Source organism: Centruroides sculpturatus, unplaced genomic scaffold (genome assembly GCF_000671375.1).
Source record: "Centruroides sculpturatus isolate CEXI.00-Female unplaced genomic scaffold, Cexi_2.0 scaffold145, whole genome shotgun sequence".
Taxonomy (NCBI): domain Eukaryota; kingdom Metazoa; phylum Arthropoda; class Arachnida; order Scorpiones; family Buthidae; genus Centruroides; species Centruroides sculpturatus.
This window is the reverse complement of record NW_019384293.1, coordinates 594,842-607,578: the sequence shown is the minus strand read 5'-3', so window position 1 is coordinate 607,578 and position 12,737 is coordinate 594,842. Positions and strand designations below refer to the sequence as shown.

The window sequence follows — 12,737 nt, the reverse complement described above, 5'->3', positions numbered from 1 at the left end:
TATTTTCGAAAATTCAAATTGCCATCTGGCGGTGACAATGCAAACTATAGTATGTCGTAGATTCTTAAGTGGTAAGCTGTTTTTTTGATGTTTTTCTTTAAATTTGTTTATTTTTGTCTCATAAAAATCGTTTTCCGATATTTATTTGCACTCGTTATATAATTAAACTATCAAAAATTGTTGTTAAGCATTTAAATTTTTTGTAATTGACATATTTACAAAATGCACATGTTAACCCTGATCAACAATAAGTGTTAATCTATGAGAATAATGTAAAATTTAATATTTATTAATTAAAATTTAATGAAAATTGTGTAGAATTCTAATTTAAAACTTGATAAAGTATTTTATTCATAGAAAATTATATAAATTTCTTTTAAATTTTAAAAGTTACATTTAAATGTTCTGCATGACTCAATAGTTCAATAAGTGTAATCAGTAAAAATAAAAAAACATATAATTTAATATATTATAATTAAAATTTAATGATAATTTTACAGTTAAAACCCAATTAAACATGTACAAAATTTACTGATTTAAGTTAAAAGTTATATTCAAGTATTGTTTATAAATCAATAAGATTGTATTAATGTAATTAAACATAACCATTTATTTAATTATTGTATTCCTTAATTTATAATTTAATTTATAAAAATATATAGAATTCAATCTATAAATTGTTGCATAAAATTATTTACTTATAATAATTAAAAGTGCATTTTTAGCGTCATTTAAAATGTCATATTAATTAAATGTATTTAAAGTTTATTTATAAACTATATTTATGTAAATATTTAAAATTTTGTAATTGTTTTAGATTAGAAAATGCAAAGTGAATATATCTTTTAAAGCAGTTTTCTTAAAATCGATGTTAAAATACAATTTAAATACTGTATATAAATTAATGCTTTGTACTGTTTCATACACCATTTGATTATACATTTATTAGAAAGATTGTTTATATCTACTTGAAGCTAGGTTCACACTGGTATTTTTGGCAACTGTTCGACTGAACTGGTCAAATGGTTCGTTAGGAGTTGAAAATATCTTGACTTCTACTGAACTTTGGTTCATTCAACCAATTAGGTTTTTTCCTTAAAATTGTATCTTGTAAATGAACCTTTTTGACTAATCATGTTCTCACTCCATTAGTGTCAGATAGTATGATGCAATCAGAATTTCTCTGTTAGTGTTCAGTCATATAGGTTGATACGATAATGTGAATGTAGGTTGTGTTAAGTTTCTTTTTTAAGATTTTTATTTAAGAAACTTGATGTTTTAATGTTTGATTATTTTTAAGGTTAATGTTTCCATTTTCTATTTAGAGCTGTCTTGAAGATAGTATAGAATTAAACTGAAAAGTGTTTGAATTTAAATAAAACATTTCTCTTTATGATGTGATTATACCTTTGGTAGTTGAAAAGCAACATCAGTATCAAATTTTTGTTTTATCATTAAAATTTCTAGTGCTTTTTCATTTTGTTTGAAAAGCTTGTTGAAAAAGTTAATCATAAATCATCATTAGCAAGGTTACGGCCAAAGTTTTTAACTCTAAAATGTGAACATTGAATGTTGAGCGCTGCTTACAAGATAGCGACGCTTGACGTTCGACATTCACATTTCAGAGGTGAAAACTTTGGCCACAACCTTGCTATTACATCTTAAATATTTTTTACATCATTTGTTCTTCTAGTCATTCATAAAATTAGTTCATTAATTGGATGCTGGATGACTTCTGACTTTTATGACCTTGTTATCATTTCTGACTTTGATATTTTAACATATAATGATAAATCAAAAGTAATTTATCAAGAGTAATAATAATTAGATACAGATACAAAAGTGCAATTGAAATTTATAAAATTCAGTTTCTTCCATAAGACAGTTTACTATAAATTTTATCATCAAAATTAACTTTGTTTTATTACTAAGGAAATTAAAAGCAAAAGTTTATTGTATTAATATAGTAATACAATATTATAAACTTATATTAAGCTGAATAAGATAATTTGTTATATATATACATATAGATATAGTAGTAATAATAATAATAAGTAGAATCATACTTAAAAGACATTATTGATGAAATATAAGACTTTTCCAAAAGCACTAAATTAGTAACAATACTTTTCTAAACATAAAATTTATTTATGTATTTAATTTTAATGTAAAAAGAATATTGTTGAAATCTGTTATTTAGAATAATTAAATATCTTCTATATAAATAATTGTTAAAGAAATGTTATTATTAACTATTATAATTATATACAATACTTATACTTTGCAATCATAAATGCTCTTTAAACTAATTTACATTAAGAATTTAATAATCAATTTTGAAAGCGGCATTTAACTGTAAGCTGGAAAACAGAGAAGACAACATTAATAATTTTATACTTTAACATTATAGAGTTTATTAAGCTGTTAATAAATTTTATATACATTATATAAAACTTACTTTTATTTCTAATAAATGAAGGTATCGCTAATTTTTAAGCACAATATTATACCTTATGTACCGTACATCAAGAAAAATCAATATTACTAACAAGAAAATAATTATTGAAATTGATATACCTATATTAATGAAATTAATATGCTTGTCTACTTGTATCTAAAGTTAATTTTTAAAATACTCTATATTTTATAATATACATTTAAATTAATTTAAAAAATAAATAAATTTTTATGTTTTTATATATTTATAAATTACAAAATATATTTTTCTTAAAATAAAATCATTTTCTTGGCTCTGGTTTTGGAAGAACTCTCACATAACACTTTAAGCATGAATAATGGAAGTTTTGATTGTTTAAAAACTTTACAAACCATATTTATACTTTGAAAACATTTATATTTCTACATATTTGTTTTATATAAAATAAAATATATATAAAATCTAAAATTGAAAGCTAAATGATATTTTATGTATAGCAAAATGTAGCATAGAAGTTACTATATATTGCAATAGTTCTAATATAATTGTGAAAAATATATCTTTATACAGGATGGCCCAAAACTCAGTTAACCACTTTATTGGCAATTAATTCAGAAATTTGTAAAAGTATACCAAAGTAGTATTCCGTATTTACTCACATATAAGACAATCTCGCAATAAGGACAAGGTATGACTTTAAAGATCAAAATAAAGAAAATTAGATTTATTAATACAATTCTAATTTTATTTCGTTTAATCACAAATAAAATATTATCAAATGCACATAAATGCACACATTGTCCCGCAAAAATTACTGGCATTTTAAACTTTAAGGAAAAATCTTGTAAAATCGACAACATAATTTGTTCATGTAAAGCTGGACAATCGGAATCCTTTTTGGCAATTCTTAATAGTCAAGTCCACTCTCCGTCGATTACACTTATGAGTTTCTCCAAATTCTGATTTCCGAATAATCGTCTGTTTTCATGTGGAAATGGATTAAAACTTATATCGAGCTTCCATGTGATTTTGGAATTTCAGTTTGGAATTCAATTCAAAAAGCCTTGTTTTTCCTATTGCTATTCATCTTTACTCCTGACAATAACAAGAACAATACAAACAACCCAGATAAAATATTTTTGTTTTTAATTAAACACCATAGAGTGAACATACATTAAAAAATGTGAATACGTGAGTCAAATTAGATATTAACAAAGTTCAAGGTATCATCCACTGCAACAGGTCCGTCGGAAAAGCACCTTGCAAACGTACAAATTCAAAGTCCACAACAATACAACAAGATGAGACAATCTTCTAAAACAGCTTAGGCGAGCTAAGGTCAGCGTGAGTTCACTCAATGTCCAAAGTAAACTGAACTTCCCGCCAGAACTTCAATGCTTTTATAGGATTGAAACAGCATTGGATTCCACCAATCAGCATTTACCAGCTCTATAAGACGTCCGCCGATGGTCTGATGTCTTTTAGCCAATGAGCAGTCGAGTTTTCAAAATGATCTGATCGCCGTATCTATGGCGACAACGGTCGTTCATAAAAAGGCGGGAAAACTGAGTGCCAGACGATTTTCATATCCCGACAACGTGCTTCACAAAAATTATTGCAAAGATGCAAAGAATCTTTCGCTTGCGCATATAGGATGACGTAGGTTTTTGAAGCAGTGAAAAATGAATAAAAATCTCATCTTATGTGCGAGTAAATACAGTAATTTGTGTGTTGAACAAGGACCTCATTTTGAACAGTTTTTCAAAGTTTGTTAGTAGTGTAGGTATTTAATTAAGACAACAGTTTAGTCTTTATAACAATTAACTGAGTTTTGGTCTATCTTGAATTTATTATTTTACTATTAATTATTTTAATCAAATGTATTTAATATCAAAATATATTCATAATTAAAAAATAAATATTTGTTTAAAATTATAAAGTTAAATTTCAACCTAGAATTTACAAGTTAATTAATGAATATCAATAAGAAATTCAAACACTTTTTATCTCATTTATCTTTAGTCCAAATAAGAATTTTTGAATGAGATTTTTAATTATGAAAATATTAAATTTGTTTAAATATTAGATAAATAAATTTGTATGACATTAAGTCTTTAAGTCTTCAAAAGTTACCGTCTTATTACGCTAATTATTTTCTTAATTATATATAATTATATATATATATTTTTTTTTATTTGAATATTCATGAATTATTTATTATGATTTAACAGATTATGGAGTTATGATGAAATCAGACGAAAGATTAAAATATTTACGATATTCATCTCTACGTATGTAACAACTTGATTGATTAATTTTTCTATTTTTGATATGATAAAAGGTATTCTTCTTAAAGTTTCAATATGAATAAACTGAGTTTTTAAAATTATTTTTTTAGAAATGTAATATGAAGAATTGTAATAATGTTTAATAAAGCTTTATCTTATATCTGAATATATATTTATAGTTGTTTTTCTTTTTTTGAGTCATTTAAGAAATATTTAAATATTTTATATTCTAGAATATTGCTGCTTTCAGCTGCTGTAGTCATACAGCAATGGGCCAAGTATTGAAAAAATTAAATGAAAAAGAAAGCAAAGATTTGAACTCTGTGGCAGAAGGTAAGTTTTCACAATAATGCATCCACATGTATCATTTATCCATGTATACATCGGTGTATACAGGACAACAGAAACATTTTTCACAAATATTGATTTAAGTTAAAATGGCCAAACGTATACAGAATTGTGGCTAAGGATAACAATATTTTGTAGCAATAAACAGACTCATTAAAATGTATAAAAATGAACATTTGGAGATATTTTAGTCTTTTACGAGAGCTTTTAAGCTCTCGTAAAAGATCAAGCTATATCTAAGAGTGCATAAACTTTGAATTATGAATGAAGTATTTATATTTAGATGAAATGTGTTAAAAATTCTTTTTAATTGATATTAAAATAAAAAAAAATTGATTTAAATAAGTAATATTCTAAAAGTATATTTTTCAATTAATTCAAACCACTTGCATTAGAAGGTAACTCCATGTTTTTAAACAGGATTGTTGATAATATTTCATGTTTTTTTAGAGTGAATTATTCATTGAAATGACTTATTAGGTTAAATTGTTGATATAATATAGTAATTATTAGTTAAATGATGATTTTATATAAGGTTATGAATAAGGAAAATCAAGAACTAAATATAAAATCAATTTACGAATGGATATAATCAGTCACATGTTATTAAAATATTAATTTTATAAGTAATGAATTATATATGAAATTATTATTTATTCCAGCATATGTTTATTCATGTTTTCTGTTCCTAAAGAGCAGTGGCATGCTGTTTATGGAAGCTGTGGAAGCAGCATTTCTGTTGTATTTTCTAAAATATAAATACATATTGTGCAATTATTTTTATATTTTAACATACTTTGAATTACTTAAAATTAATATTTTATTATAACTGCATTATGTCATTATGCATTTTATTACAAATTTATATACATGTGAGAAACAATGATAAGATTGCTACTGTATATTCAAATATAAATTTGTTTATGCATATTCCCATGGAAGTGCTGTATTGTCAAATACAGGACAGTTTCCATGGTGAAAATATCTGAATCATGTAAAGCAGTGGTGTGCAAATCGTGAGAAAATTTTTTGGGGTTGCCAAATTCAAAGAAATTTATTTGACAATTAAAAATATAAGGCTTTTCTTCAACAAGTATTAGGTACCAGTAAAATTATGTTTTATTCAGACTTCTAATAAAGCAGAAACATAAGCACAAATCCCAGAAAGAATTTCACTTTAACTATGTTGACAATTAAAAACATGTCTACTGTCTATCTAGGAATCGCGACAAAATTTTACACAAAATAGAGGGTCGGAAATGAAAATAGTTTGTACAGTACACCACTGGTGTAAAGCAGCCAGATTACAGGCATTTACGCATGCACTTTACAAAGCATCAACTTCTGGCAGTTTAGCTCATGGATGCTACACACCAAAATATCCAATGATTCCATCCAATAGCCACTGGTGGGAGCTATTTGACTAAGTGCATTGTTTTAAGATTTAAAAAGTAAAAAAGATTTTATGTTATTTTTATGTATGTTTCTTTAAAAAGCTATATTTAATTATAATTTTTGTTAATTATAATTATATTGACAGATTTTCAAATATAAAATCTATAGAATTTTTATCATTTTTAGATGTTGTTAATTTTAAATATTATGAAAAACAATTTTTCGAAGTGAGTTTTAATTCTTTAAATTATTTTATGGAAAATTTTTTGATTTATCTAAATTACATAGTGAATTGCAATATTTATATTCATGTCCAGACTATATTGACAAGTCACTCTTAGACATAAAAAAATATTATAATTAATGACGATCTGAACAAAGATGTACTAAAAGAATTATATGATTTAATATCATTAATTTTCATGGTACTATCTGTGAGTGCATCTGTTGAGTGCAGCTTTTCAACCATGAAGCAAATTGATACATTTGCAATGAACACTCAGTCGGAGGAAAGATTGTCGTCATTAGCACTGCATTCCATAGAAAAGGAGCTTTTAAATACTTTGATGGAATCAACAACATGCAATTTTTATGATAAAGTAATTAACGACTTTGCGGAAAAAAATGCCAAATAGGGTTAGTTTGTAAAAAATAGTAAAAACAAGTTCTTATATCTTTGTTTTGTGTTAATTATCTATTTTAGAATTAAAATAAATAAACTGTTTAATTTTCTTTTCCAGTATTTGTTTAAAATTTCTATGGAAACATCTTTCCTATCATCAAATGTCATGGCATGCCACTGCTAAAGAGTATTTTACATATATCTGACTTGGATTACAGAAAGATGGTTAATGTGTCAAGATATTAATATTGTTTTCAGTAAATTTTATAATCAACAGTTCCAGGTTTCTAATTCTAATTGCTGTATCTCAATTTATATTTATAATTGAAATAAAAAGTGGAAAAATTAAGAAATTAACATTAACAAATTGATAGGAAAACAAGAAAAAAAGATATGTTCTTTTAGAAATTAATTATGATAAAATTGGAAGAGTACAATAGGTCAGTTTAATTTGACTAATGCCATTACATAAAAAAACTCAAAAACTTCTTTTCGAACTTAACTGCCTTTTTGTTGAACAGATCACATATATTTAATTAAATAAAATCAGAGGATGAAATTTGAAGCAATAACAATTGAAATGAATATGTTTGATTAGAATATATTTTATTTTGATGCCTGAATATATTTTTTTTCTAATTAAATTGTCAGATGTTATCAATTGCATGCTACTATTGACATTTAACATATCAATTTGTTTAATTTATTTAAATTATTTCATTCAGAAATTGCATGTGTTGGTTAAAGTCTCTTTATGGAGTAGAATTCAGTAATTGAATGATATTAAATCACACAAACAAAATGATATGCTTGCTTATGAAACCATTTACATAGATTTTGGATGTACAGAATATGACTATGGTATAAAGATTTTATTTTGTGTGATTTAGTAAAAACACATTCTTATAATATAAATAATAATAATATAATACCCTATATTTTTTTTATATGTGGTTCTTGTCCTTAGTTACTAATATATATTTGTCCACTTGACTTTCTTGTTATACCAAGGGAAGAGAATCACACAATTTCAAATTAAAACACCTTTAATGTAACATAATCCTGAGGAAAACATTCCCGCAACTATAATGTTTACTCTGTATTAAAAAAAATTAACTATCTTACCATGTATTAACTTTACTGGTTCTGATCCAAGGGAGCTAACTCATTTTTTGACCTGAACTCCACAGTAAAATCTGTGGAGTTCATAAAAAGGCATACGAGTTACATAGACAGATGCTAAATGAAAACTGCTTTACATAGGCACACAAAATTTGAGAATGTTTTTTGCAATAGACAAACTTATAATCTGTTATCAATACTGGAACAATCTTAATTTCATAACATCTCAGCAAGTGAAATCATTCTAGACCCTTGTCATTTCTCATTAGACTTGATCAGTTATAGAGATGTGTTTAATCATAAGAAATTGGGAAATGTCTTCTCAAACATAACAAAATTGAAAGAAACAGAATGTTACCATTTGCAAAATTATATTAATACTGCACTCACAATGTTTATTTATTATGACTGGTTGATTTATTCTTAGTTTGATGTCATTTAAAAGTGGGGATTTCCTATTCTTGCTACATCAAAAATTCAGTCGAGAGACTAGTCAGTTCTTGATAATCTGAGAATATGGTCTGACCAGGTTAAGCTCTCAGCTTATCATCTTGAGGGATATGGCTTTGAACCTGGTCTTGATATATCCAATTGTGAATGAAGCTCATTTGTAGCAGTTGTAATTATAATTGGCCATAAAGCTGATAGTATGCTGGTGCTGCACATTAACGCAGGGTATAATTTTAAGAAATTTCAGTACCTGTTTCACAGACAGATGCACTTCAAAATTTACCTATTAGATCACATTCTGTTTGTTCTGTTCATTTTGTTCAAAAATGGGAAATTAGCATTTTTTGTATCTCTTTGTGTTTATTCATTATTTTGTTTTGTTAAAGAGACTGAATATAGGAACAAAAATAAGTACAGTAAATAAATTATCGTACTTTAATTATAATTTTGGCAGTTTTTAATTTCCTGTTTCTTTATTCATTAGCTGTACTGTATTAAATAACACATACCATAGAATTTTTGTTGGAACCATATCTTAGTTGAAAGTGGGAGATTGTTTATTCTACAAATGGAAACAAATTCTCACTAACCTGTCAAAACAGTCCATCATTTGTCAAAATTAACATTTTCTAACGTTTTGGACCTACTCCCGAGGTCTTTGTCAGGAATTTGGAATACTGGAATGTTCTTTTACTTTTTATTTTGAATCAAATTAAATTTTTAGTTTTTGCTGTCATGCACATTATGGAATTCTTGATGCAGAACTTATAATTTGGTGTCAAAATATGTTTGTAATGCTTCCAAAATCAATTTTTCTTCTTTGTTATTAATACAGCTTCCTTCCCTGTTTTCCTTGAAAATTTCAAGTGCCTCCATAAATCTGATATGCTCCCCATGTATGGATATTTTTAACTTGTAGGCTTGTTAAAATAGCGGGACGATCTCTTCTTCCGATGCATATATTGAGAGGGCTGTGGCCTATCAATATATGCATATTCATTCTAGTTTGAAGGTTAACTGATTGGAGAAGAGGAAATTAGAAATCTGTAATTGTTTGGACATTATTAATACCAAAGAATTCCTCATTCTCAATTGGTTAAAATGAAAAATTTAGCACATGCTGATTTTATAATGTTCTGATCTGTATCACTAAATCTGTTTTTCATTCATTTATGTGTAAAAATTGTTTCCTATTAATATATCATTTAATTAGTCAAAATTGATTGACTGAATGATATATTAATAGGAAATAATTTTTACTTCTTGATTGATTAACTCAAGAAAATTAAAAGAAGCACTTTTATAAATTTACTGACTTTTTTATCATTATAAACTACAGATAACTTTTAACTGAGTTTTTCATTTAAAACAATAATAACTTTTTATCAAAGAATGTGTATACATTTTTGTTACAAATTCTTTAATTTTCTTTTATTTATGTTAATTTTATAAAACAAATTGTCTTAATTCTAATTTATTTGTGTAAATAAGCTTAAAAAAGCCTGTTACATTTATGTCTTTTTGTTTGTTTGTGTATTCTTCCAAACTTTAATACATTTCTATGGACTAGTTTGTTTCAATTTTACAAGTTTTTGTCAAATTGAGGTAAATCTGATGCATTAAAGCTAAACCATAGCCAATTTATACTATACTACTACTACTACTACTACTATTATTAATTAAATGCTAAATAAATTGGTACTAGAGACAGGTGTTAAGTGTAATCTCTTGCTAAATTTAATAATTAAGCAGGAGTTGTGGGTTCAAGTCCCACTTCTTTCATTCCAATTCTTTAATTCTAGAACCCTCTAAATTAATTATTAAAATATTAATTTAATTATAATTATTAAATTTAGCAAGGGATGATGCTTAACATCTGGCACTAGTATCAAATTACTTATCATTTAATTAATAATGGTAGTAGTAATATAGCCATTATAATTTGACAATTGTTTGGCTTTATTCTTTTTTATGCTGCAACAAGACATGCTATAACTTTTTTCCTTTATCAGTTTGTTGTAAGGAGTCACACAAAAATTTAGATTGTATTATTAAGTGAACAGTATTGTAGACTTGAATAGTATAATTTTTTTTAAATGTGATTTTTACTAATTTATGTATTATCTTTCAGTATCAACAAATTGTGAAATTATTAAATATGTTATGAATACATTTGATAAAACAAAGAGGGAATTGCATCATATTTACATTTTAGGAATTTTTTTTAATAATAAATTAAGGTTTCAGATTTATAATTAATGATTACAATGATTATTTTATAAATTTTTCTATATTCTAATTAATATAGAGTATATATTATCTATTCAATGATTTTACATTTTAGTGATATTGAAAGATAAGATATAGAGGAAAAACTTTATTGATAAAAATTTTGCAATGTTATAGATTATATCAGTATCATAGAATAACAATAGAAGTCATTATAATTTTGAAATTCTATTAAAGAAAAAATAATGATATAACGAATTTGTTTGTTATCAGAAACCTGAAGTGATTAAAACTTAGATGATCATATTTTAAAATTTAAATTTGATAATGTACAGATGGTCTTCAACTTTCAGATATCATGCTTTTTCATATATGATTAATACAGGTATATGCCATTTAATGATGAGGATATGCTTCAAGAAATATGTCATTAAGAGAGTGTCCATAAATGATGTCCACACTGGAAGGGAGGGAAGGAATTACAACAAATCAGACAAAGTCGGACAAGGGGAGGGGTTGAGCTCCAGTGGATGTCCGTTTATTTTATTAAATTTTATACAGTTTATGTATTTTATTATATTTACAGTCGACCCCCCATAACACTGTTGATTATTCCGTTTTATATGAATTCCATGTTGTACGAGTCACTTAGATTTTACAAATACGTGACCATTCACAGCCCGGCACATGTATTTGTAAAACCTAAGTGACTCGTACAACATGGAATTCATATAAAACGGAATAATCAACAGTGTTATAGGGGAGTCAACTGTATTTCAAAATTTCTTGTATGTTTTGTTTCTACTTATGTTATCAATCATTCATAAAGTGATAAAGGTTTTAAAGGATATCAAGTTTTGTTGGACATCCGAAGAGGGGGGAAATTTCTGGAAAAATGCAGACATAATTTATGGACAGCCCCTAAACAAATGTTATGGAGACAGATCTTTATGGTTTTTCTAAGTGTACAATTGTTATCTATGGTTTATATTTATGTGTTTAAACATAACCAAACATAGAGACAGTACAGGCTGCTACTACTACTGCAAATTTTTCAACTCCTGTATGGAATTTCCATTGTATATGCTGCCCATCATTAAGCAGTGCTATTGATGGGCTGCATATCTGTACTATTAACTTGCCAAATTTTCAATTTTGTATATTTCTTCAGTTGACAAACAAAAATTACAAGCTATTATGCCATATCAGTTTCTGCTAGTTTTGATTTCAGTAACATAAAATCATTTTTAAAAATTAACTTTTACTATCTGTTTAATGTTTAATTTTCAGTTTTAGCATTTTAAATACTTTTTGCTTTTACTACTTAAAATGAAAACTTTCATATTTTAATTAGAGATTTTATTTATTTTTACTTTCCTGGCTGTTATAACAGAGGGAAAGTATGGCAATCTGGCAAAAAATGACATCCCAGATTTTTACATGTTTGGACTTGGACACCTTAAAACGTCAAGAAATGCAAAAATAATTTGGGGGAATTTTTGTATGTATGGATGCTAGTGTGTGGGGGGATACAATTTTGTTCACCCTGTTTGAAGGTTAATAACTCCTGTACTTTTTGTCGAAAATTTCTGAAATTTTGCAGGGAGGTTTGTTTATTAGGGGGATTGATGCTATTAAATTTTGGTGGTTAAAGGTCGAGGGGTGGGGAGATAATGGGGTCATGTGCATCTCCAATAGGATCGAACTTAACGACGACTCGTTATTAGCATTTACAATTTTTTTATAAAACTCATCCTATTCCCAAATTAAGCTTTTTGCTGTTTTATAATAGTTAAAAATATAAAAAGTTTTTTTAATAAAATATGATAACGGATGGCACCACAAA

At 26.1% G+C, this 12,737-nt stretch overlaps 1 protein-coding gene across 1 annotated transcript in view; it reads left to right on the top strand.

The window, feature by feature from the left end:
- Positions 1–22: 22 nt before the first annotated feature.
- LOC111617985 (F-box only protein 8-like) overlaps positions 23–12,737 on the top strand; it is a 44,441-nt gene continuing 31,726 nt past the window's right edge. Inside the window, exons 1-3 of the mRNA XM_023359432.1 lie at positions 23–71; positions 4,669–4,778; positions 4,959–5,058. Of these exons, the coding sequence (XP_023215200.1) occupies positions 4,995–5,058 (64 nt within the window). The 5' untranslated portion in view covers positions 23–71; positions 4,669–4,778; positions 4,959–4,994. The remainder of the gene's footprint in view (positions 72–4,668; positions 4,779–4,958; positions 5,059–12,737) is intronic.